This window comes from Cavia porcellus, unplaced genomic scaffold, assembly GCF_034190915.1.
Source record: "Cavia porcellus strain 051 isolate PalLab524CR breed Dunkin Hartley unplaced genomic scaffold, mCavPor4.1 scaffold_4, whole genome shotgun sequence".
Lineage (NCBI taxonomy): Eukaryota > Metazoa > Chordata > Mammalia > Rodentia > Caviidae > Cavia > Cavia porcellus.
In genome coordinates, this window is record NW_026947487.1 from 45,173,455 (window position 1) to 45,199,944 (window position 26,490).

The following is a 26,490-nucleotide window of genomic DNA, read 5'->3' on the forward strand; positions in this document are numbered from 1 at the left end:
ATAATTTTGATATTTATAAGAAAAATCCAACCTTTACTAGTGATGATTTCTTTTAGGTCACAGGCACTCTGCCTTTTAAATGTAAATATGTAAAAAGCAGTTGTGCAAAGAAGGAGATTCTTAAATGAAAAAGAATTCATTCAGCATTGATTTTAAACCAGACTTAATTTGACAAATTGAACATTTTCATAAAGATGCCAACAGCAGGGTCTTCTCAGAAGTGGGACCACTGTGTGGCTGAGGCCACTTCACACGCGAGGTAGCATGAAAATCAGGTCAGGTGGGCTAGAAAAGAACTCACAGCGTTTCTAAATACGTGGCATGGTGATTTGCTATTTGTAGGGTGAAAACATTAAGTACACATAATGTATATCACACGTACAGTCTATGAAGTCGAGATTGCGGTGCATGGCCCTAGAATTCAGAAAATCCTTCCTACTCCTCCCTCACCAGCCTCCGGCTGGGCCACAGCTCTGCCTCCTGTGGCAGGCAGGGTCTGTCTTTGTGATTTCCTCCAGAGCACCCCCCACCACCACAGTTCACATTCCAGGTCTGAGGAGGGGGCTGGAGCGTGAAGGGCAAGGTGTTAATTCAGATGTTAGGGAACTGTGATGGTGCCATTATTTAAGGCATCTCTTTGGGTGTATTCAGACATCGTCACTATATAAGTAAACCCAAGGGGCTGCTCTCGGGCCTCAGTTCCCCTCGCCTCTCCTGTCCTGTCTGTCTTATCCTATCCGACAGTAGAATTGATGCTGCTCTAATCCCTGGAAGTTTGGAACTAATGAACTGACTGCTGAGCTGCCGCCACGGAGCCTGGTCCCAAACTATACTGTACTTCACACTCGATTTATTCTCCAGATGGGAGACCGTGCCGCCCCGCCGCGAGGGACCACCTCTTCCACTGGAGTGTAAAAGTGGACGGATGTTGTTTTCTTTGCAGAGTTGATCATTCTGAGCTAGAAACTTACGAGGATGATTAGTTATTAGCTTTAATGGGTGCCAATTGAACCAACTGCACGCATATTTTCTCCTTTTAATTTCGGAGTCTGCAGGTCTTGGTGATGGTTGATTTATCTGCTTTCTGACGTCACCCGAGCGTGTCTTCTCTGCAGGTGACAGGAATCCAGGCTCTGAAATCAGAGCACGCCTTGGTTCCTGGCCCAGACACAGTGGCATAATATGGTGGCTTGTGGAAGGGACAATTTATTAGCCCCTGCTCCACTGCGCTGAGCAGTTTATGGCATACAATATGGATCAGGTGTGGGAAATTTAGGGACATCTTTTTTTTTTTTTTGGTACTGGGAATCAAACTCAAGACCTTGTGTTTACCAGGCAGACACTGTACCACTGAGCTCCATCCCTGGCCAGGGAACACTATTTTTTAGAATCGTTCTGCAAAGATTCTGATCTGTGCCAACCACTCCTGCGACCTCCACAAAGTCTGGGATCAAACCCGATGCAGAGCACTGAATGGCACTCAGAGCTCTCCTGGAACTATTGATAAAGGCCTTAATTCCATTATTTGGGCTTTTCCAGCTTGTCAGATCCTAGGAGGACAAATTCATTCCCCAGGCTGTCCTATGGTGTGCCATTTAGAATGCATTCCCCTTTGGGGGCTCAATGGGACCATCCTACCTTGTTTCCAGAATGTGAGATCCCCCAAAGTTCTTTCTCCAGTGACTTCTTTACTTCTAGGGCCTTTTACTTTAGTCCTCCAATCCTGGCAGGTCACCCTCAGGGCCCTCTGAAAGACAGCATCTGCCAGGTGCACTCCTGAGAGATGGGCCAGAGAGAGACGAGGAAAACACAATGGGGGGCGGGGGGAGGATGGAGACAAGTGTGCATGCAGGAAGCCGTGCACGGGAGAGGTAGAAGACAGAGGGACAGAATGTCTTTCTTTTCACAGTTGAGTGGGCTCTGACTTTATCCCCGAACACCCAGCACTGAACTAAATGGCTTTAGAGATCTGCCTTCATCCATCTCAGCTCACCAGATGGCATGGATGTGTCTGCTAGCATGGCAGCATATTTCACCATTAAAATACCAAAAAGAGAGAAAGAACCAATGTGCCCATTGGGTGGTGTAAATTCATGAAGTTGTTAAGCGTGCGTCTTGGGATGCAGACCAGAGGGGCTAACACTGGGTTTATGGAAATCGCAACAAGTGGCAGCTTGTTAATTTGGGCATCAAGTGGCAATAGACCCCCAAAGCCATCGCTTCCTTTAGAAAAGGTAGAGAAGGATGAAGTGGAAAGAGCTTGGCTTTAATTCTAAGCCAAAATATTGAAGCCCAGTAAAATGCTGAGCATTCGCTGCTCATTATAACATGAGAAGTACTAATCAGATTATGCCCCAAAACTGGAGTTAGGGACTTCATTTGCAGCCAATTTCACAAGGGCTGACTTTCTTAAGTAAACCGGAATGTGCCGAAACCATGGCAATCTGACTCAAGATAAAATTCACAAACAGGTTTAGAACAGGAGCTCTGAACAAACAGTCCCATTCCTATCCAAGGGAGACCGCAAAACAACTCAGGGGTCTGTTCCACATGACATCAATATTAACAATGTAGGGAGCTGGCGTTGCCAGGGATCCTGTGCTGTTGAGCACATGGGCAGATCAGAGGAGGGGGAGATGACAATTCCAGTAATTTCAGCTTTAACCTTGCTTGTCTGTTGAGTTCCCTTCTAGTTTCCATTTACTGTATTAATAGACTTCCTGCAAGTCTGACTTGATTTTTTTTTTTTTTTTTTTGGTACTGGAAATTAAACACCAGGACCTTCCCACTGAGCTACATCCCCTATTATGTATGTATGTATGTATTTAATTTTTTTTGTCTTTTTCCCTTTTTTTTTTTTTTTTTTTTTTTTATATATATATATCGGTACCAGGGATCGAATTCATGACTGCCTGCTTTCAAGGCAGGCGCTTATGCTGCTGAGCTAAATCCCCAGCCCTGTATTTAATTTTGACACAGGCTCTTACTAAAATCACTAAATTGGCAAGACAGGCTTGAATTTGTGATCCTCCTGCCTCAGCCTCTCAGAGTACAGGATTACAGGTTTGCACTGCTCCACCCCAGCTAAGGCTGACTTGCTTGGGAAAGAGAATCTGGGAATTACAGTGCTTACAAAGTGGAGAGCTCCAGGGTTCGTAGCTGTGTGGGTCTCCCGGACTACAGATCTGGAGGCCAATACGGCCGGAGAACACACAGCCTGGGAACCATGACGCTGAGCTACTGTCTGCCTTTCGTTCTGCGTTCAAACCCAGAGGTGTGAAGAGTGCTGGCAGCATGCGTGGATGAGGGAGTTTTATCGCTGGGGAACGTTCCAAGGCGGGAGGCGGAAGCCCAGTGTGGGCCATTGCACTCCTACCTTATGCTAGCCCGAGCTCCCTCTTGCTTTTGTCTAAGCTTGGCCTAATTATTGGTGGCTGAAGCTCTGCCGTAAATCAGGATTCCACAGAGCTGTCCTGTGCTGGTCCCAGGTAATGTTTCCATCCGACCTGACAACCCTAAGCTACCGCTTCCTCACACCATTTAACTCAGACCACATTTGGAAGTAGGTCGTACACCTACATCCGTCTGGTTTAAATCTCCCATCCTGGCTTATCTGCTTCATTAGACCTACATTCCATAGTGCCTTACATAATTCTTTCTGGTCCCTTCTTTGGTTTACTGTTTTCCTCCATAATCATTGCTATTCAAATGGCTGTATAGTGTTAAAACTTAAAAACAAAACAAACCCACATTCATCAGCAGCCAGTAGCTTTAAAGTTTTATTAGTGCCATAAAAACCCTTCCCAAATGAAATTACTTTTGATAAGCGCTATTTCTGACAATGCGAATTTGTCGAGGGCTGTTGGTGAGTGGGAGGAATTTGGGGCAGGAAGCGATGGCCCCTAGGGCTTTCCTTCTCCTGACCCAATCCCTACCCCTCAGTGTACCTTCTGTCCCCCACTCCACCTTCTTTGTCCCCAACCCAATCCCAGTAAAGATCCTATTTGAACTCATTTAGTTTTTTTTGGAATAATTCAAATCTGGAAGCAGAATTTCAATCTTGCAGCTTTTCTTAACTGTGGAGCAGAATCTGTCAAATCAAAGGGAGAAAACGCACTTGTCAAGCGTTTCACGAAGGGATTCCTCGATGCTGTTCCTGCCTTCCACCTGAATAAGTGGGACATTTTCTTGTAATGTGGAGTGTCACATCCCTGCGAGTGCCTTATTAATTGAATGTCAAGATGCAACTCACTGGCAAAAAAATAAAGGAGTTTTTTTTCTTTAAAAAAAAAAAAGCATGATACATGGGGAAAAAGAAAAACAAATCCTTATTTTTTTCTCTGAATGTGAATTGGCTGACAGACGAGACTGCCGTGATCCAGATGTTCTCCTGGGTGTTTGGTTTAAATAAGAACTTTTCAGTTAAAGAACTTAGAACCGTGCTTACCGTTAGTTAATGTTCAATCAATAAAATAATTGCCCCTTATGCCTTCCATTTGGAAAGGGGTGAAAATGAGCAAGATGATTCCATGATTAGGAGGACACGAGGCTGAATCATGGTGGGTCCGTCATGAGACGCTCACTTTATGCAGAGTCCAGAAAACAGGGTCAGATTGGGCAGCTTTGTTCAGATATCACTCATAGGACACACAGCAAACTTGGAGATCTAATAATGGTGTTGAGATTCTGAACCATGAATGGTTTCCCAGAGCATTTGATTGTGTTTCTCTTAATGATCAAACTAAACTTAGGAGTCCATTTTTATCAACATTTACAGAATGAAGCTCGACTGACAATAGTGAAAACCCTTGAGGACTTTGACCTGGGCCCAACTGAAAAGTGTGTGCGAGTCTGCTCGGTGGCCAGCGGTCTGGCCGAGGAAGACCTGGCGACCATCCTGCAATCCCGGGTCCTCCCTTCCAGCCTGATGCTCCCCAAGGTCGAAAGTCCTGAAGAAATCCGGTGGGTGAGTAGGAACCCTTTGCTTGGTGACTCGGATCAGTGCCAGGTATAGTAGCGGAGAGGAGCAGGCACCCTTGTTTTTTATTTTGGTTTATTTTTTCCAGTACTGGGGATTGAACCCAAGGCCTTCTTACTGAGCTACAGCCCCAAAATTGAAATTGTTTACTGTGAGACAGAGTCTTGCAAAGTTGCCCAGGAGGAACTTGGACATGTGATCCTCCTGCCTCAGCCTCTTAGAGTGCTAGGATTACAGGCATGCAACCACCGTACCCTTGGGTGCTGTGGTGAAGTCACAGGCCACCAAGGACAGGAGCTGTGTATGAAAAAATGTACCCAAAGTGGGGGAGAAAAGGTCACTCCTTGGGGCAACTACACAGGAAGCTTTTAACTAGTGGTCTTAATTAGCAAAGATATTATTTCCTGAACAGTTCTCTAGCACGTCCTTTTTAAATTGCTGACAGGTGTGTTTGAGTTTCAGGACAGACTTTTCAGCCAATAAAAACCTGAAATGTAAAACGACTGGCACATCAAATTACTTAAGAAAACTTTTGAAATAGGCCCAATTATGCTGTTATTAATTGTGAAACAGTGTTGGGGGCAGCTCGATTTTGTTTGGGGGTCGCTATTATTCTGCAGGCCTCTGTTGAATAAAGCACCATTGCGCTTTGGGTGGAGGCTGTGAGATTGGAGAGCTGTATGTGTTTGTTGTCAGGGTGAATGGGCAGTGGGGATTCAAAGTGTTATCTTCAAGAGCCAGGAGTGGTGGTGTGCCTCTATAATCCCAGACTTAGGAGGCCGAGGCAGGAGGATCCTCATGAGTTCAAAGGCTGCCTGAGCTACATGTGTTCAAGGCCAGCCTGAATTACATAATGAGACCCTGTCTCAAAAAATAAAAAAAAAAAACACCAAAGAGTATGATCTTGAAGGGCCTGGGTGTGACCACAGCAATACACTGGGAGGTTATGATACTGACCAGTGAGACTGCCCACCTGCCTACCACTTCTGAATAGGTTGGATCCATCCTATGTGACACAGGGGCCATGTGCTACATGGGGTCCATAACTGAACGGGCTACAACTATAAAATACACATTGGCTTTTAAAGACTCGGCAGTGCAGGGGAGACTGAATGTGAACCATCTCAATAATTTTACATTCATTACACACTGAAATAATATTTAGCTCTATTAGGTGGCATATGAGATATTAGGAAAATTGACTTCATCTGTATCACTTTACTCTTTGACTATACATAGCTACTAACAAATTTAAAGTTAAAAGCCAGGCATGTGGACACATGCCTATCATCCCAGCACCCAGGAGGCTGAAACAGGAGGATTGCTGTGAGTTCAAGGTCAGCCTGGATTATATGGCAAGACCTTGTCTCCAAAAACAAAAACGAAATCAAAATCAAAAAGAAGCCCACAAAATAAAAATAAAAATAAGAAAAAGAAAACTTTAGGTCACACTTATAGATGCCCTTATGTGTCTTTGGGCAGCTGTGTGTCAGACTCTTCTTGAAGACTTGAAGTCCAAGAGCAGGACTTCCTAGACTGGAGTTCTTCCCTCCAGGGTCACCTTGAGAGCTGGAAACACTGGTCGGATGGGGCATGTTAACATGTAGGGCTCTGACTCCACTGGGACGCGTCTTGCGTGGATGGGGATGGACACAAGTCACCATCCCCACGCCTGCTGATCCCGCATCACCCTCATAGAGCAGGGACCCAACCCAGCCTCCAGCTCCACCCTCCTCAGATGTTGGGGAACGTGCTTGCACTGAAACAGGACTTCTGGCGAACAGAAAGCCTTGGGGCTGTTTATTTTTTCCTTCTCCGTTTGTATTTATGTGGAGCCTAAGACCCAGAGCCTGATGCGCCACTGAAAGATGGGCTTACTTGTTTCCTTTTGTGTGAGAATCTCTTGCTCGCCTTTTGTCGTGAGTGTGGGTTCTTGTTTGACTGGCACGGCTTATTGGACTATAACAAGCGTAACTCTGCCTCTTTTGTGGCAGGACAATTCTCCCACAAATCCCGAACAGTGTGCATTCTTCCAACACACTATTGGGTGTGCACTGGAATTGAAAGAATCGCTGAGCGCCACTACTCCATCTCCTCCCCGGTCCCTTTGTAATTGCCCCCCTCTCCTTCTCCCCCACCCGGTCGCCTCCACCTCGCTGAAATGAGCACTTTACCAGGCCGGAAACATTTAATCGTCCCCTTTTGAAAAAAATTAATTGAAACTTCTCCACTAGTTACCTTTTGTGTTAGTACTTAATGCAATTTTTTAAGAAAGAGCGGGAGGGGGCAGGGGGAGGAGCAGGCGTGTTTAATTTTTAAATGCCCCTGTTGGTTTAAAAACAAAGGACATTCGAGTTTTTACCCACTAAGAGCAGGGACGATCTTTTAGTAAAGGGTTTGCCTAGCTGTAAACTTTATAGTTTCTGTAGTTGGAAGAATGGGGCAAGTAGCTTTTGCAGGTTTTCTGGTTTTATTTTTTCAAGAAAGGAAAAAAGAAAATCAACAGTCAACACCAAAACCGCTAATATTTCACCACCCATTTTCTCGCATAATTGCGACATAAATTATGACCTGTTTCCCTCTGCGTCCAATGCCATGCGTTTTGTCCCCCGACACCGCAGCTTTCTCTGGGTCCTGGTGGCTTTGGTCGAGTTGTTCCTGCCTTGGAAGTTACTAAGAAGGTGATGCTGTCTGAGGAAGGGCGGGCAGAGCGATGGGAATGGTTCTTCATTACTGAAAGCTGTGATTTATTTTAGCCTAATTGTAAAGTTACTGCAAATTGCTCAAAAGCTTTTTAAAGATCCCAGTGATTAGATTTTTTAAAGGGGGGGGGGAGGATTTGCACAGACGAGGAGGGGCAGCTAAAAGGGGAAATAACACTTCTAATCCCGCTTCTGCTAAATAGGCTGCCAGCTTTTAAAATGAGTTTCCTTTCTATTAGTCAGAATATTATGCTAAGCCCTAAGCATTAGTTTTTTTATGTTGCCATAGCAGCCTTATTCCTGCAGGGTGGTGACCTGTGATGATTACAGTACAAAGCTTATAGGGTCTTGAAACCCCCTTTGAAGATGAAAAGTCTTTGATGGTTTATATTTATGCAAATCTCTTAGATATGATTTACCCAACTGAGACTGAATGGAGAGATGATTAAAATTCCCTTTTCCTTTGATATCCATTAATGATTGAATATTCCTTAAATTTAAAATGGATATATATATATATACATATGTGTGTGTGTTTTCATCTTTATTTACAAAAATATCTTTATCATACCTGTGTTTCTTTTTTTTTTTTTTAATCTCTCCACATCTTATTAGATCTAGATAGACATAATAGATTTACAATTTAGATTGTGGGGGTTTTCTCCCCTTTTGAAAAGGAGGGGTAGGGGGAATCTGAGCAAGAGCTTTTGTATGTTTCCAGATGATAGATTTTGGAATTTGGGCTACCCCACTGGCAGCCAGAGCTAGCTGTGAACTGGTCTCATGGAAAAAATTGGTGAGCTTTGGTCTTCAAAGAATTAAACTTCCTTTTTAAGGTCTTCCTAGGTAAGCTAAAAAATTATGGAGAAAAACCACCCGAACAAAGGGTAATGGTGCTATACTGAGTGATACGGGCTCCACAGAGAAGGCTGCTGAACAGAACAGTTCTATCGCTGTCAGTGGTGGGCACCAAACAAAAACAGCGGCAGGTAGAGCCAGGCTGCATTGTTTTAAGGGCCCACATTTGCATTTAATGCCAAGGGGGCCAGAGGTCTTCAGGAAATACGTTTTAGTGGGAAGCATTTAAACCAGGAATCTCTCCTTGCCGTCTGACTCCTAGGCCTCAAATTGCTCCTTAGGTGGAAAAAAAATTGTAGATGTTTGGGGTTTTACTATTTAGTTTGGTGGGAACTTATTACCCCTTTTTCCCTCTCTCCTTTTCTTTTTTAAATTCTTTTTTGAGGATGAAGGCCAGGATATTTTTTCCTCAGGTCAAAGACTTCAATACTCTAGTACTTCTGTGTCTACATTTTCTTTTTTTTTTCCCTCTGCCACTAACCACCTATGACACTTTTGATTTTAGTTTGCAGGCAAATTTTCATCCCATTTAAAAGGCCGAAAACTCGAACAACCAATGAATTTAATCCCTTTTGTGGAAACTGCAATGGGTTTACTCAATTTTAAGGTAAGAAAACCATAATGTTGGGTATATAAGTTAGTATTTTATTTACCACCAAGAGAGAACCTTTGCTTTCAATTTTAACATCTATTTCAAATATTTCTTAATCTATTTCAAATATTTACCAGGTAAACCTTGAGCATCATTTGTTATCTGTAATAGTCCAAAACCAAGGTTGTCAGCCTCTTAGAAAACAAAGAAATTGGTTAAATAGCAAGGAAAAACTTCCCTAGTCCTAAATATTTAAATGAAATATTTATGTATCTCTAATAATAACTAATTAATCACTGTGTAAACATGTGCCTTGGATGATTACATGTGTGAATTAAATGTACGTGGAAAATTTATTTTGTCACCCTCGGGAGTTAACTTTGAATCCTTCTTTTTCTATCAGGAGCCTTTTCATGGAGAAATTTTCTGACCTCTTTGTAGCAACATCATTCAGACCGTGCAGCAGATGAGGTTATTTGTTTTTAAATTCGCATAACACGAGTAATCCATGGTCTTCTATTTCACTTTGGCACATTAGAACTAGAAATATGTTTAAATCTACAATCAGGAGAAATGGCTGAGCCAAGTGTTTTCAACCATTGTGCGAGTCCTGAGCCACCTGGCCTGACCAGACCCCTTTATTCCTGAGCATTTACACTGCTTCCCAAGTGTGCCTGTCGCTCCCCCTGGCCTGTGGTAGCAACCTCGCACAACTCAGATTTTCTAGCCCCCAAGAAATCACTAAAGACAAAGGAAAGAGGCTGGAGAGAGAATCAGTGAGCAGATGCTGGAGAGAAAGCAGAGATCAGTGGGATTGTGCATGAGGGGCCCAGTCGAGTATTTGGGGCAGTTTCAAGCCTTGCCTCCGTGATCAGCTCGTTTACACAAATAACCACAAATTCCTCCAGCCCACCCTAGATCCCTCGGAGTATAGTCACCAACATATCCCTTCGAAGCAACCAGATTCATACAGTGATTTAATTTTAAGCACTGTTTCGCCATTTTATTCCATAATGTACTTAGGGGTCCTCGTGATGCCTGAAATTAATCAACGGTGTCCCTAATGGTTCCTCAGTCCTCTTCCACCCACTTGTGTATTAGCAGCTCACATCTCCACCTTTCAAGAGTCCCAGCTCTGTCTATGGCAAATGTTATTAATCTTCACTTTCGTTCAGAGATGTCAGAGTTGCTTTATTAACCCATCGTGGAGGACTTGTTGCATTTTTATCTTCCCCTCTAAGGCTGTAGGTTTTGTATCAGATGTCTTTAATCCTGAGGCCGTTTACTAGATCCTAATGCAAATAATCAAATTAGTTTGATTTTAAAATTCCTTCCTTCTCGCCTATGGTTTTTATGTTTATTATTGAAGAACCTTTTAGAGCAAAAACAAATTTGGAAAAATGTAAATAACAGTACAATACAAATGAGTTAACTGAAAATTTCTCTAGAAGTTGGATGACTTACAATTTGAATGTTATAATTATATTACCATGTAGCAATGGCTGTTGCTATAATCCACTGAACAAAGCCCTTGTCTACGGGATTCTTATTTTGGATGATGTTAAATGCCTTTGGGAAGGGTTAAATTTGGGCTGCAGTTTTAGGCTGGGAGCTGGGTTTCCCTGCTGATGTAGGAACCACTCCTCTGCTGCGAACAACATTTCCGTAAGATGGGTTCTCCTCTGCTTTTTTGCAGGCAGTGTGTGAAGAAACCCTAAAGATCGGGCCTCAAGTGGGTCTCTTCCTAGACGCAGTTGTTTTTGGAGGAGAAGATTTTCGAGCCAGCATAGGTGTCAAAAATCTTTCTTTTTTTTCCCTCTGTGTGTGTGTGTGTGTGTGTGTGTGTGTGTGTGGTGTGTATGATTTTATCTTTGCCCCTCACAAATGGACATTTACATAACAATGTATATTTAACAACCATGCAAATATCAGTTCAGGACAATGGTGTGCATACCACTTTCTGATCATTAGGTCTCCTCATAGCTGTCCTGCTTCCAGAATACCGCATTATTCTTTCTGCTCATTTATAAAATAATAAAAAGCCTGTTTCAGCCTCAGGCATGTTTAAGAATACATGGCATCTAGCTGGCTTGTAATAAATTTATTATGCCAACAACCTTGTGCTAACTCAGATATTTTATCTTCACATCAGGGTAGGATTCTAAAACAATTTTAAGGTACTTTTACATTGACATTAGTGAGTTGTTTTCTCCATAACTGTAGTGTGTAAATATCATTTAAGACAAATCTACAACTTGTCTTAGAATATATTCCAGAATTGCTCTTACATATTCACTGGGACATTGCTGGTTTTCACTGATTTCTTCTGTCCCTCTGTCCCTGTCCTCTGTGTAACTTGGATACACAAGTGCCAAGGTCACTGGGCCACATTCCAGGAACCTGGACATACTTTCCCTAAGCAGTGTCCTGCATGGTCCAAAGAAAAACAGTGACACCTCCCAGCCACCTCTGGGTGAAGAAAAAGAATTTATTTTGATGTCAGTCTTTCCAGGAGACTTCCGTGTTGCTGACAATTCAGCGGACTCTGAGGGGCAGATTGACACTTTGTGCCTCTCCCGAAATGAGTGTCCTTCTTGTTCCCAGAGGCCCAGCCAGATGTTGGGTTCTGAACCCCAAGCAGGACAGGGGTTGTGCACCCAGCACAATGGGCCCAGCCTAGCGCCCGCCCTTCTATGCCCAGCATGGGAGGTGAACAGCTTCCCTGCGAGGTTCCCTGGCCACCTTTTGTGGAGCTGTCTTTGGGCTGACACGTCAGAGCAATAACAAGAAGAGGAAAGTCCAGAGTCCCTAGGACCCTGATTCTGCCCCCTGAGAGGAGGAGGGGCCTTTCCTTGATGCCTGCAGAGGTGACTGTTGAAGGAAATAAACACATGAGATTTAACACTGCCTGCCCACATTCCCTCTCCCTATTTGAAGAAGTATTGTTTTGCTGAGGAGCAGTTCCTAGGGAGACTTAGATGCCTTTACAGAGTTTTTATAAGAAATACCTGGGCTGGGTTTCTAAAGTTAAAGCGTCTTTTTGTGTCCACTTCTCATTTTCAGGTGCAACAAGTAGCAAAGAAACCCAGGACATTCTTTACGCTCGACAAAAGATTGTTGTCGTGGCCAAGGCCTTTGGCCTACAAGCCATAGATCTGGTGTACATTGACTTCCGGGATGGAGATGGGCTGCGTAGACAGTCCAGAGAGGCCGCCGCCATGGGCTTTACTGGTAGGACTCTGATGATATCATAGAAGCTGTGTCTAGAGTAGCAAGTGCAGTGGAAACAGAAATTTCGCCAGCTAGTCCATTTCTCATGCCCTCAGAGGTCCCATATAATTATTCCACAACCTACAACATGAAAAGGCCAAGAGCAACAACCACCTGCCAAATCAACTGTCAGCTTTTTCTTTGGCTCTGCAAATCAAAAGCAAGCCACTTGTTTTACTTCCTCTCCATGTTCATTGCCTTTTTCCCCTCCCTCCTCTTAAGTATGTTAGTACAGTTTTGGCGGAGCTGAGCAGCAGCCGAAGGAGGCTGTTTGGGAGTGAACTGCCATAAAAATTGGGGTTCACGAGTGGATGAAAATTTTCTTAAAATAGCCAAAATGTTCATTTATTTCTGGGGGAAAATTGCTGAGCCCCGTCTATGATTTGGTTTTTACTCAGAACTAGTTTTTTGTTCTTCTGCCACTTCCCTTCCTGCCTCCCAGTAAGTGACCTGGCGACACTTTCGGCATTGGCTGGCACTAGAATCAGCAGGTCCCTCACAGCCCAGCCTGGGGCGCAGGCAGGCAGCTGACGATTGGTGGGGTCCGTCCCCCCGTCCCCATGGGCGTGGGGAGCAACTGAAAATTGGGTTTTGTTTTTTGTTGTTGTTATTGTTGTTTTGCAATAGAAAACTATTTTCTGAAAAGCCACAATAATTTCTGATACAGAAACACACATGTGACCACACACACACAACTAGCAAGCATGGAAGAAAACACCACATGCTCTTTTATTCTTACTTGTTTTCATGCTGGAAACTCTAAGAATATTTATGCTAGAAATATACCCTAATAACAAGGAGAATACAAGTGTCCTGTTATAGATCTTTGGGAATTGTGTCTCACTAAAGGTTTCTCATACACTGCCCTCAGATGTAAAACATATCTTAATGGGTGATGTTTTAACTTGAAATAAAATCAAAAGATTTAGAAAGCAATAAAACAGCCAGGCCAGGATGACACATACCTGTAATTCCAACCCCTGGGGAGGCTGAGGCAGGAGGATCATGAGTTCAAACCCAGCCTGGACAACTTAGTACAAGTCTCAAATTTTAAAAAATAAAAAGAGCAGAGCTGGGGATTTAGCTCAGTGGCATAAGCACCTGCCTTGCGACAGGCGGTCGTGAGTTTAATCCCCGGTACTAACAAAAAATAAAAAATAAAATAAAAAGAGCTAAGGCTGTAGCTCAGTGGCATAGGAACTCTGGGTTCCATTTCCAATACCGCAAGAAAGGAAAAAGTAATATTATCAACATTAAGACTGTGTCAGAATTGAAGCTCTGACTTTTGCTTTTTGTGTGGTTAAAATAACTAAAATAAAATTAAACCCCTGATTTTTAATATTAAAACATCAGTGTGATCCCTTATGGCAAAATATTTTTTTCAGTGATCCAAGCTATCACTAGATGAATGCTCCTAACTTTGAAAAGTGACTGGGAAAGGAAGGTGCCCCCAACCCACATCCTGCTCCCGACCTGCACTTGTCCCGGCCCCTTCCTAGGCCCGACTTGCCCAAATGGGAAGGCCAGAGGGAACCAGAGTGCTGTCCATCTAACAGGCCCCAAAGCTGCTGGCCTACACCGTGTGTGGGGCACGGGCTGCCAGGAGCCAGATGTTGCTCCGCAATGAGAACTAATTCAGTAAGAAAGGGAAACCCCTGGCCCGGTCCCCAGCCCTGGGTGTAAGTTTCCTCCACTTCCTCTGGAGTCGTGTTTGCCCCTTAGCTTCAAAGGGAGCTTGAGGGGGTCCCCAAGAGAGAAGACTGAATTAAATTGGTCCTCAATTCAATCACGGAAGACAGGCGATTTCAAATCAGGTTTGTATTTCTAGACTGTGCCCAGCTCAGCACAAGGAACTTACGGGCCTGGCACGATTGTTTCTCCACGATGGGGAGCTTTAAATCACAGAGACGCGGGGCGCTGCGGGCGCAGTGCCCACGACGCCCGCGCGCAAACACGGCCACAGCCCGGGGCCACGCGCCTAGCCCTTTTTTTTTTTTTTTTTTTTTTTTTTTTTTACAGAGGTCTTTGTTGTCCGTTTATATTTCTACATGCTAATCGAAGAGAATTCAGAGATAGGAAATACTATCTGTAATATTTTTAAAATGCTCTTTTACTGAGTATTTTAGCCCACTCACTATTTGTATTAATTGGCATTTGATAGCCACACCTTGGCCTCACATAAGAAAGGGAGGAAAAGAAGAAAAAGAAGGCAGGAAGGGAGGGAGGAAGGAATAAGGGCCGAGACCCAACTCTGAAATGTCTATCAGAAGCAAGTGGTGGAAAGGGTTAGAACCCAGGGACGGCGCTGCGTTATCTGTAATAGGAACTAGTAAAGAAGACCCACCTGTTCTATAAGGATGTGCTGCACTTTTTAAAATATATAAAACGATATACATATAGTTTTTCTTAATAAATCATGGTTATTTAAAAGTACATCAACTGTGTGCTATGGATTTTTTTTCTGCAAGTCATTATTTCATGATGTCACAATCCATGTTGATTGATTTTAAATCAACGCATTAGATGTATAAATAGCCATTAACTTTGGGATTTTTTTTTAAATAAAAATATACCCAAACTAAATCTAGGAATAAAGCTTCACCAGCTGACTGCGTCATTACAGTGACTCCAGGGCTGCATGCTGAGAAGAAAGATTATAAATATGAAGCTCTATAGGTTTTCCTCTTTTTTGCAGCCTTTTGTAGAAGACAAAAATGACACCATCATACAGTTACCTAAAAGACTTGACAGGTATTGATTTAAAGCAAGATATATCAAGTGGTACTGTAAAAAGGATTTCATGGTCATAAATTTTAATGTTGTTCAATTTTGCACTCTCTCAGTAACTTGTCAATAATAACTCTCCTGGATAAAATATTGGCTTCGTTTCCACATGGCATCCAAGCCTGTTACACAGTTGCTGGGATGCAGCTGACGGCAACAAAAGGGAGCCTCACACATGAAGGTACATGGTTTTCTAAAATCTCACACATCATGAAACGAGCCTCCATCCCCAAATATAAGTACCTGAGAGCCATCGAAGGTTTCACAATATTTTCAAGAGTCTCTGTTTTCTCTTCAAATTGTAGTACCTGAATCAAGAGTTTTCCATGAAATTTGGCTTTTTACACATCACGGAAAATTATGTACATAAACCATGAAATTCAAGATTAACAGTAGGAAAATGGCTGCAAGAACTGACAGCCTTTATTAATATTGTAACTATTAGATTACTTAACTATACTCAGCACTTACCCTCTGAAAAAGTTCTCATTTGTTATCATGTTTCTAGAAATTATTCTTCAAGTAATTTGAATATGTATGTAGATTTTTAATGTTTTATTAGCATGCCAACAGATTAGAAAGAAATAGCAATATGAAGTTGTTTTAATCATGCCACTGTGAAGCAAAGAAGTTTTATGGAGCGACTTAAATTCCTTTTCATGAAACACTAAAATGTTTTTCTAAAAACATTGTTTTTTTCTATCAGACAAAATAATGACAGTGACAGGAGTGGCATTTTATAAAAGATCCAGCATGTGGTATGTACTGACTAAATGTTAAAACAACTATTTTAAAGGAAAAGCTAATTGACATACCAACAAACATACAGAGTAAATGACCAAAAGTAAATATTCATTCTTAAAGAGGCAAATTATATTCATAACCTTATCATATAATAAATGTCATTATTATTACAACATGAAATTATGTTGCATTTTATTAATTACTAGATTCCAAACTTCCCTGATCGATAAATTGTTTTCCGAGTGACAGTATGGTTTCACAGAACTCGACTCTTATGCTTATATGATGCTTTTGTTTAAAATCCTTAAACTTCAGAACAAATCAGAAATATTTTTTATATGTTTCTATACAGCTAATATTTCTTCTGGCATGTGTAAAGGGGGAAATAGCCAGTCTTCATTCTATAAGGAGAAATTTTTATCTTTTGAGACTAGAGGAATTTTCTTTAATTTTTTAAAATAAAAAATATTTTTAATTTTTAATTAAAATAACCTAGAGGTCACATTATTCAAATCTGTCTTCTATTTTATTGTACTATTTTTGTTGAAATTCAATTTTTCTAGTAGGGGTTAGAAATGACACATTTTAAAGACAGAAAATTAAATGTATCATTAGAAGGTAGTGTTTGATATTAATATAGCCATAATGCTCACATCCATAAGCCCCATAAAAACCAACTTAGCATGCCTCCAAGCAACCATGGAAGGTAGCATAAACCTCCCGAATAAGCAAAAGAGAACTTATCAAATAAAAAAAAAGTGTGAATCAAAAGAGATTTCTCATCAAATGTCATTTTCCTTTAACACAAGATGATCACTGCCATCTGTGGATATGGCCCTCTCACAGTCACTGAGCGCCTTGTTATCCACCTGCACCTAACCCTGAGAGAGGATCTACCCTGACTGAGGCCCTTTCACAGAGACAGAGGGCCTTCCACCTCTGGTCTGTTCTTCCATGCTTTTCCAGAAAGGGCTGCCTGATGACAGGTGTTGCTTTTTTTTTTTTTTCCTTAAAAAAGTTCTAAATTGAGCCAGGGATTTAGTTCAGTGGTGTAAGTGCCTCCTGGCAAGCACAAGGTTGTGAGTTCGATCCTCAGTACCAAAAAAAACAGGTCCTAAACTTGCTATTTAACACATGGCCTGGGGGCCCTCGGGGACTTTTTGCAATGGACATTCTGTCTGAACTGTGGCAGTGGCGTGAGACTCTAGTGTTCCTCTCTCTTTTAGGTAAGCAAGTGATTCACCCGAACCAAATCGCTGTGGTCCAGGAGCTGTTCACCCCTGCCCCGGAAAAAATCCAGTGGGCTGAAGAACTAATTGCTGCTTTTAAAGAGCATCAGCGGTTAGGAAAGGTAAATGTTTTGTTAATGCCTTGAATGGATCTGGTGCTGAAAATACTGTGGGGAAGAATAAAAAAAAAGTGTGAATGATTTTAGGAAAACTCATTGTATTGGGGGGGGCGGACACAGGCTTATCATCTCGGGTGGACTCTCCCTTTCCTGTTCCTAAATATCTCACTAGTGGCCTCTCAAGTCTCTCATTTTATTCTTTTCATAAAATATATTGGCAACCTTCAAGAAAATAGAAGCCTGTTTAGTTTTCCTCTACAGACTTAAGTGCAGCATTCATACGAAAATAATTTTAGATCAAAGTGAGAGCAAGTTGTAATGAAATAAACACAGTTTGACCAAATGGTACTCGTGGAGACAAGAAATAAATTTCAAGTTATTTTAATTTGGGGGAGGGGGGGAGGTACAAAAATCTCCTCCGGTTTAGTCATTTAAGAGTGGGAGGTTGTATGTGTATTTGTACCAATTTCTGGACCTGCGATTTGGATCGAATGGAAAGCAAATTAACACTGGAGTACGGTTGTTCCTAATTTAGTGCGTCATTGAGCCCCGTTTCCTGCTCTGTGGGTTTCTGCTATGTAAATATTGCAGTGGTAATGCACAATCTGTCTCCACTTTGTGCCAGTAACACTTAAATTAGGTGTCGCCTGAAGGAAGATTTTATGCTAGTTGCAGCATTGTCAGTTAATTATCTTAAAGGTTATTTGCAATAATACCGCTTGCCTCTTTTTAAGAGGATAGGAAAGTCACATTTATAAATCTATCCTAGAGGTAATCTGTGCACTCAGCCTGTGACTTCCATAAGGAATGAAGTTTCCATGCTTTCAGTGCAAATTACTTTGGAAAGAAAAAATATGGAAAAATTATTAAGGCTCTAAATGTGAAAAAGTCTCCTTTGTCCCCCACCCCCAAAAGATGAAAAATTTAAAAAACTGGTTTTCAGTGGTGAACCTGTGAACTTCTGAGATTCATGTGAGAAGTGTTGCTTGCACTTTCTCTGGCTGCAAGAACACCTGAAAACCCTAGGATTTTCAAAAGTGGGTACCATTATTAAGTGTGTCATTCCCTATAGACATCTGCCTTCAACCATGGCCAAGCATGCATGTTCACACACACACACACACACACACACACACACACACACATACACATGGGCTCATCTTTGCACAAACTCACACCTAATATCCCAAAGCAGAGTACGTTACGTTGGAAACATCCAATTTGGATGTGCACCAATTTTGTAATAGATAGATATTTTATTTCACATCAATGATGGCCATCAGAAAAACAATGCATTTCATAGAAAAATATTTTCAAGTTGACAGTATATTTTGTGTCCATTTCTGTATCTTAACCCAAACAGCAAGATCTTACATGAATAAACATAGATATTTATCTAGCAAGAGAAACACAGACTCTGTCATTGCTACCTGCAAACCCCCACCCTCTGCTCTCACTACTGCCTACGTTTGTAGGCAGTGTATGTTTATACACTAAATGCCTCGCGTGTCTTCAGCAGCTGAGGGTCTCTGTGCAATGAACACTTTCTACTGAGACAGGAAACTGAGGCAGCCTGTGCTCCATTTAGATGACAGACCACAGAGTTCCAGTGTGGGCTGGCACAGCCCCCATGAGCCACCCCACCTGGGTCTGGTGTTGTTGCCACCACCTGGTATGGAAAGAAGTTAGGGTATGAGAGAGGTCACCCTAAATTTCAGCAGCCAACAAACAAAACTCCAACTAGAAACATGCTTTTCCTGGCATTTAAGTTCATGAATGAGGAAAACCACTCATTCCCACTGTACCTGGAAAATACTGTTCATAGGGAAAATTGCCCCAAAGTTGCCCATGCTTTCCTGTTGATGAGGACAAATGAAATGTTAGATTCTGAGCTATCTGCTGTTTTAAATAAGAGATACTCTCTTATTGGGGCATAAGCTTTCACAACATTGTGGCTGGCCAGCTTTCTGAGCATATAACCATAGAAACTGGCGAGAGGAGAGACTGTTAGGTCATTTCCCCCTGCTCCATTCTTGGAAGTTTGTTTCCTACAGCAGTTCTCCTGATGCTTTGTCCAGCAAGGTTTAAATGATTCAAGTAATAGGGCTTCCAGTAGGGACATATGGTTATTTTATCCAATTAGCATGTTTCTTTCACTTTGCCTGTAAACTGGCTGGTCACAGAAATTGGACCTGCAGGTAGGTGACTCTAGGTCATGTGGGGTTCTTGGGGTTTTAAATAGTGTGGGTTCTGTTTGCAAAGATTTTGTATAAATAGGTTGCTCGACTGTAGAAAGTGACCACCTCTGACAAACATCTAATCAGTTTTATTTCAAATGCGAATCAGTGAGGAAAGCATGAAACCCCTGATACTTTGTCTAAAGCACAGATGAGTCTCAAATGTGGGAAAGCCATGGCTGGTATCCCGGTCAGACGCTCATGCATTTCTAAGAGACCCGCGCCCACCGTGAAAGTGTCATCCAAGTTATGTATTTATGTAGGAATGACCCCAGAAGGCAAAATTATGGATCTTCTTTTCTACTTCTTCCTGCTTTCGTTTTAAATTCAACCCAGAGACCAAAGGCACAGCTAAAGGTCATAGTCAGTGCTGGCCATTTGTGTTTTCTGTGGTGGTAATAGTAGTAGTAGTTTGTTGTTGTTATTGTTCAAAATTAAGTCTTACATTTTTTCCCTGCTCTCCCACTCCAAAGAACAAAAATCATGGAATTTTTTAGGTTGTGAACAGATAAATTCTTGGGATCAGTCCTTGGTGTCACAAAATTTTATTTCCATTATAAATTCTGTAGAAATAAAGTTTGATGTCCTTAGTGTAATGTCAGGCAAAGAGAAAACACTGCATATTAATATTAATGCTAACCAATAAAATCTCTCATTGTTTGGTAGGCATTGGTATTTATGGTGGCACTCTTTCAGCTCAGAGATTTTCAGGCTAAAGAATTTTGCCTGACACAGTGGTCCCCAGACCTTAAGAATGCAGGCAGTGGATTGGTATTAGGGACTTCAGGTAAAATCTCTCGGAGAAGAGTAAGCACTCAATGTAGTAATCTCTGTGATTTCAATCCCCAGAAACAAAAATATTTTTAGTTTAGCTGACATAGTTGTGAAGTATCCAACCACAATATTAATTAAACTGATTCTTTCTGTCACCTTTCCAGGAAAATATATTTGGGGATACAACCCTCGTGCCATTAATTAGTATAGCTTCAAATTGTTTAGTAAAGTATTTTAGCTAGGATAAATCATTTCCATGTGGTTTATTTTAAATTTATAAAGGAATTTCTAAAAAGTTCGTTTCCTTTTGATATTATATTTTTATACTAATGGCAATTCCAATAATACTTGAAAATTCTCTACTTAGAACTGCATTTGGTATTAATTCAGTAAAGAAATACAATTTTTTTATCAACTAAGAACTTTATACCGTGTGAAAACTGAGTAATTAAAATAAATCCTTCAAACACTTACTCAATATTGATATCAATAGCAACTATAATTCGTATATAAATAAGTAAATATAGCATATATATTAATGTAACATATTTTTTCAAGTATATTAGATGTGTATTTTTGACATCTATATTATGAACTGTATTTTCTTTCCTTATTCACTTATTAGACAAAAATGACATCTAAAGCAGACAGTTTCTTGTTAAAAATGATTACTAGTCATAGGAAATCTTACTATCAGAATTAAGCATTTTCTTCTAAATGGAAACTCTACCCAAAAAATTGGAATAAGAAAAAAAAGGGTGATAGACACTTAAAGGTATTCTGCTAGAATATTCCTATTTCTGCTGGCTACAAATACATCTTTGCCCTACTTCTAGTTTTCTAAGAAGCATTCCATTTTATTCCTCATTGCTGTAAGTGCTTTATTTGGGTTTGGAAAGATTTTGTTTGACTTTTTCAATATTTTTCATTCATCACGGCTTCACCAGCTGGCTAACGACCAGGGAAGGGGAAACGTTTCATCTTTAAAACCTAGGTTCAGTTAACAATTACAAGGGTCAGACACAAAGTCACTACCTGACATAACAATTGTAAAAATCGCACATAACAGGAACATTCGCATTTTACTCATGAGAGAACAATGGTGTGAATTACTGAGCTAGAATTAATAAGCACATCCTATCTGGGATCATAAATTAGGAAAGCATCCCTTAATAAGGGAAGAAAACAGAAAGTATAAGGGTTTTTTTTTCCCCTCGTGCAAATCTTTTCATCTACAAAATTACAAGCAGTCATAGATCTGTCTCCTCCCCATACTGAAGGCAAATTAGTTTTGAAGGAATCTGACTGCGGCTCACACACCTTTCACTTCTGTCGCCAAATGCAGGCCCTTACAAAAGAAATACTGTTCGGTCCAGATGGCCTCTCGAAGGCTCCCTCAGAGAACTCAGACAAGTCTCTCCAGCCAAAAATATTGTTTTCGCTTATTCAAGTGCCAGAAATCCTACTGCCACTCTTTCATGCAGATCAAATAAACCATCTAAAGATTTGGTTGTTGTCTTTGTCAACTGAAAGGGTTGATTCCACTAATAGAGGACGACAGTGTGTCCTCCCACCCCACCACCCACCGCCTTTTCCCTTTATTTGTGAGCAGGAACATTCAAAATCAGAACCACGAGATTTCTGGGGAGAACGGGAGGTGAAAGGACAGAGCTCCACTTTGGAGATTCTTAATAACTGCCCCCCTAATATGCCCTTGTTCATTTACTCTTTTCAAAATTATATGCAGTGATTTTGACTTTGAGAAAGCCAATTCTTAGAAAAGCCCAAAGCCTGCCAGTGGTGACTATATGATCGGTTTGATTAGCACCGAACTGCAAGTTTTGAAGCAAAGCAGTGAGATTGTAGTGCTGATCATATCCTCGTCTGTGGGGTTTTCGTGGCAGTGGCTGCATCAGTATTAGAGAAAAGAATTTTGTTTTTATGTAGATGAGATCTGATAGCTGAAGTTGTTTCTTTCATCCTGAATTTGTAACACAAAAAATCTGTTTTAATCAAAATATCTTTTCTGGTTTATAGTTTTCAGAATTGTTCCACTCTTTTTTTTTTATTTTAAAAAATACTCTTTGATCTGGATAAAATCTCAGACCTCATCTAGTCCAGTCCCTTCAGTTGATGACTAGAATCCAGAAAGGATTTGGAAGTTGCCCACAGCCACTCATAGCCAAGGTGGATGCAATAAAGGGAAACAAAATTGTATATATATAAATAGCATAAATATGGTTCTAGTTGAATGCCCATGCTAATAATGACCAAGCTTGGACAGAGCCTTAAAATAGTCCAGGTTGATCAAAATGGGAATGTAGGTAGGTGAGATTGCTGTGTGGGGGAGTCACGCACCACCATTCCACACCTCCTCCCCCCTCTACCATTCTGCCCACCCGCCAGCGTTGGTCCTGCCCACTGCAAACCCGTTCCCCCTCTCCTTCTCCTTCCCCTCCTCTTTCTCCTGCTCCTCCTTCTTCTCACCTCCCAAGGTAGCCTGGAAACTGTCAGCATGAGGCCAGAGGACCTGTGGCAGGGAGGTCACGTGATCTCACTCAAAGGCTGCGTTCCCAGGGTCACCTAGCCGGGGCTCTGCCTGTGGCTGCACCCCAGCCTGGCTTGGGGTCTGACTGCAGGGTCCCGGTGAAGGCTGGAAGGGGTGTTGGCCCCTCCCTCCTCCTCTCCCTCTTCCTGAGTCTCCCTCGAGGCTGCCTGGCTCTGCGGCTGTGTCCACGCGTGTGTCCCCACTCCTCCTCCTTCGTCCCCCCCACCATGTCTTCCTGTAGTCTCCGTACCCCACTGCCGCTCTTTAACTCCTTACCCCAGAAGGTGACAGGGCCCTTTTCCTTTCATGGTGGTTGTCTTTATTAAGGAATTTTATCATTCCTTTGATAGTAAGAGCTAGCAAATGGAACTTTATTTTATTAAAAGTATAAATCAGGCATTTCTAGAATTCTCTATTTTCTTAGGCTTGTGGGCCACAGTGACAAAAAGCAAGGCAATCTCTCACCATGGCGCTAGAGAATTCTCTGTGGTGCCACATTCACCTCTGCCCCAGCAGGAGACAGAACCAGGCACAGGACAGATAGTTAGCAGCCCCTGTAGCTGGTTTCGGAATTCCTAGCAGTGCTGAAAAGAAATGATTGGATACACTTTTAACAGTGTACATAAAACGGACTTATTACTGCTTTCTAGAAAAATTGTTATCAGTTATTGATCATTTGTTGTACTTTTAGAAATGGATTAGCACACCAGGTGTGAGAGCACACACCTGGAAGGTGGGCGGCTAAGGCAGGATGATCCTCAAGTCAAGCCCAGCCTGCGCAATTTAGCAAGACCCTCCCTAAAATTTAAAAAAAAATTTTTTTTTTAAGGGTTAAGAATGGAGCTCAGTGCAAAGGCCTTCTATTTAATTCTCATGGGGGCAGGCACATAGCCAGGTACAGTGATGCAAACATATAATTTCAGCATTAAGGGATGCTGAGACAGGAGGTTTACAAGTTCAAGTTTCACTTGGGCAACTTAGCATAACTTTGTTTCAAAATGAAGAATTAAAAGAATTAAAAAGGCAATGGTACAGTGCATGCCTGGCAAGCACAAGGTCCTGAGTTTGAGTCCTGGACCCCTCCCCCTAAAATTGTAAAGGTTAGGGATGTACATCAGTAGTAACATGCACCTGGGTTAGATCCCCAGTACTGAAAAAAAAATGAGCATCAATATTTTAGTAAATCTTTTAAAATATCTTTTAATTCATGCTGACTTATTTATATCTGCTTTCCAAAAGAAACAATAAAGCCTAGAACTTCAGCAGAACAGGTCCAACTGCATATTGCTATTAAATGGCTTGTCTTTCTCAGAGGCAACAGCAGTTTAAATTAGACATGAAATACCTTACAATACAAATATTTAAACATTTGGCTTATTCCATATTTATCTTACTTTTGAAAATAAAAAATAATTTAAACAAGCTCTCTAGTTCAAAAAAGAAATCTGAGCCAGATGTGGTACACATACCTATAATCCCAACCCTCGGGGGGCTGGGGATTTAGCTCAGTGGCATAAGCACTTGCCTGGCAAGCAGGGGATCGTGAGTTCAATCCCTGGTACTGATAAAAAGAAAAAAAAAAAAAAATCCCAGCACTCGGGAGGCTGAGGCAGAAGGATTACTGCAAGGCCTGCCTTGGGTACATGAGTTCAAAGCCAGCCTATATTACGTCATGAGACCCTATCTCAAAAAACAATAAATAAAAAATAGAAAGACAAGAAATCTGAGATTTGAGGTGTAGCTTATGGGTAAAGCCCTGTGTTCAATGTTCAATCATCACTGAGGGGGGAAAAAAAAGAAAAAAAGAAATCTGAGATAGAAGAGACATTTGGAGAACTCTACATAGCTACTTTAAAAAAAAAGTACAAGAAATTGCAGAATGCCGTAATCAGTAAAAAAGACAACAAATTTTACACAAAATATAGGTGAATTTTATGGCATGCAAACCATACCTCAATAGGGCCATTTTAAATTTTTTTTTTTAAGGCCTTTTTTATTTTTGGTTCCTGGGATCAAACTCATGATCTTGCGTTCACCAAGCAGGCACTTACGCTGCTGAGCTAAACCCCTGTAACCCCATTTCTTTTTAAAAAAAGACAGAAAAGTACAGCCTAAATTTTTAGTAAATTGGGACATTGCTTTAACACTCATAAATCCCATAGTGTTTTCCTTAGTAAAGGGCTTTCTACATGGCATACTTGGCTAGAATTTTTCAGACATCCTTCTCAAAAGATATTTAAAGTAAAGGTATGGCCATGCCTGTCTGGGCACCCTGCCTGAACCTGCCAAGGTGAATCTTGTTACCTGCCTCCTGGCCCCATCGGCCCAGGAGGTGTGTGAGGTGAGGGCCGCTGAGGCCATGGAGACTCTGCAGGTGACCGGTCCTCCTCCCATATTGAAATGATCTACTCACACATTCACCACGGCCTTTCTGGTCTTGCTCAGCCAGATGCACCTTGCAGACTTTCTACTCCTTCTCTTCTCCCCTGACTTCCTAAAACCCCTATTAAAATGCTAAATTCATCTTACCAAATACAACACATGGATTTTTTTATATTCTATATAAGCCCAGAGCTAAGTAATGACAGGTTTCTTATTTAAAAAAAAAAAAAAAAAAGTCCGTGCTGTGTATTCATTTTATACCCTCTCCATCTGCATACTCCATGACATTTTTTGTCAGTACTGGGGATTGAACCTGGGGCCTTCCCACTGAACTATGCCCCAGCCCTGTCTGTTTGTTGAGACAGGATATTGCTAAATCACTCAATTGCCTGGGCTGGGTTTAAACCTGCAATCCACCTGCCTCAGCCTCCCAGAGTGCTGAGATTACAGGTGTGCACCATCACACCCAGTTAACTTTCCAATTTTTTCTTTTTTAATGAACACATCTATTTGTTTTGCAACATCTTTCCCTTCTGTCCATTTGCTAATGAGAAACTGCCATGCATTTTGGTAACTCCTCTAGGGTAGCCAGGCTTCCAGTTTGATATCTCCAGTTGATGGATATCTCGTCTAGCTGATAGTTAGAATTTCTAAATTCTTATGAATCTCTCTTTGTTTTTGTGCTAGGAATTGAACTCATGACCTCGCACTTGCCAGGCTGTGCCACTGAGCTAAATCCCCAGCAATGTCTCTTCTTGGAGTGAAGCTTTGCTGACTACAGGGCACTCCTGAGTCTAGTTTCTTACAGACACAGAGAAGTTTATGATTTGTGAGACTTAGGAGGGGACAGGAGTCTTCAAGTACACGTCTGCGTCTACTTGCATTTTCAACAACACTGATGTCACTCAGGCTTTTCCTGCAACTCTGAAATCATCACCGGTTACAGCCCCAGTGGCTGCTCCTCACTGGGGATCCAGCAGGCTGTGGCTCAAGACTGGCAGGGAGGGATGGCAGGCACAGCGGTGGCTGAGGTAACGATGGTAGTGAAGGGCCTGGGTGCCATCAGCATTGGGGTCTGGTTATTGGTAATGGTAGTGGCAGCTGTCAGCAGGGTCACATGATGTCCCCATAGAGGAAATGGCAGGCTGTGCTGAGACAGCACACTGCTGCATTATTTTCGTCAATTCTGTGGCAACTCTCCAGGGAAAGTGTCGTCCTCAGGTTACAGATGGAGAGACTGAGGCTGGCGAGGTGACTGTACTTTAGTCTTTGT

At 41.8% G+C, this 26,490-nt stretch overlaps 1 protein-coding gene across 3 annotated transcripts in view; it reads left to right on the forward strand.

The window, feature by feature from the left end:
• Positions 1-26,490, forward strand: part of Clybl (citramalyl-CoA lyase) — a 226,223-nt gene that overhangs the window by 184,799 nt on the left and 14,934 nt on the right. For all 3 annotated transcript variants that reach the window (XM_013141503.3, XM_013141501.3, XM_013141502.3), the window contains exons 3-7: positions 4,778-4,966; positions 9,044-9,145; positions 10,827-10,920; positions 12,194-12,361; positions 17,155-17,279. In XM_013141503.3, coding sequence (XP_012996957.2) covers positions 4,778-4,966; positions 9,044-9,145; positions 10,827-10,920; positions 12,194-12,361; positions 17,155-17,279 — 678 coding nt within the window. The remainder of the gene's footprint in view (positions 1-4,777; positions 4,967-9,043; positions 9,146-10,826; positions 10,921-12,193; positions 12,362-17,154; positions 17,280-26,490) is intronic.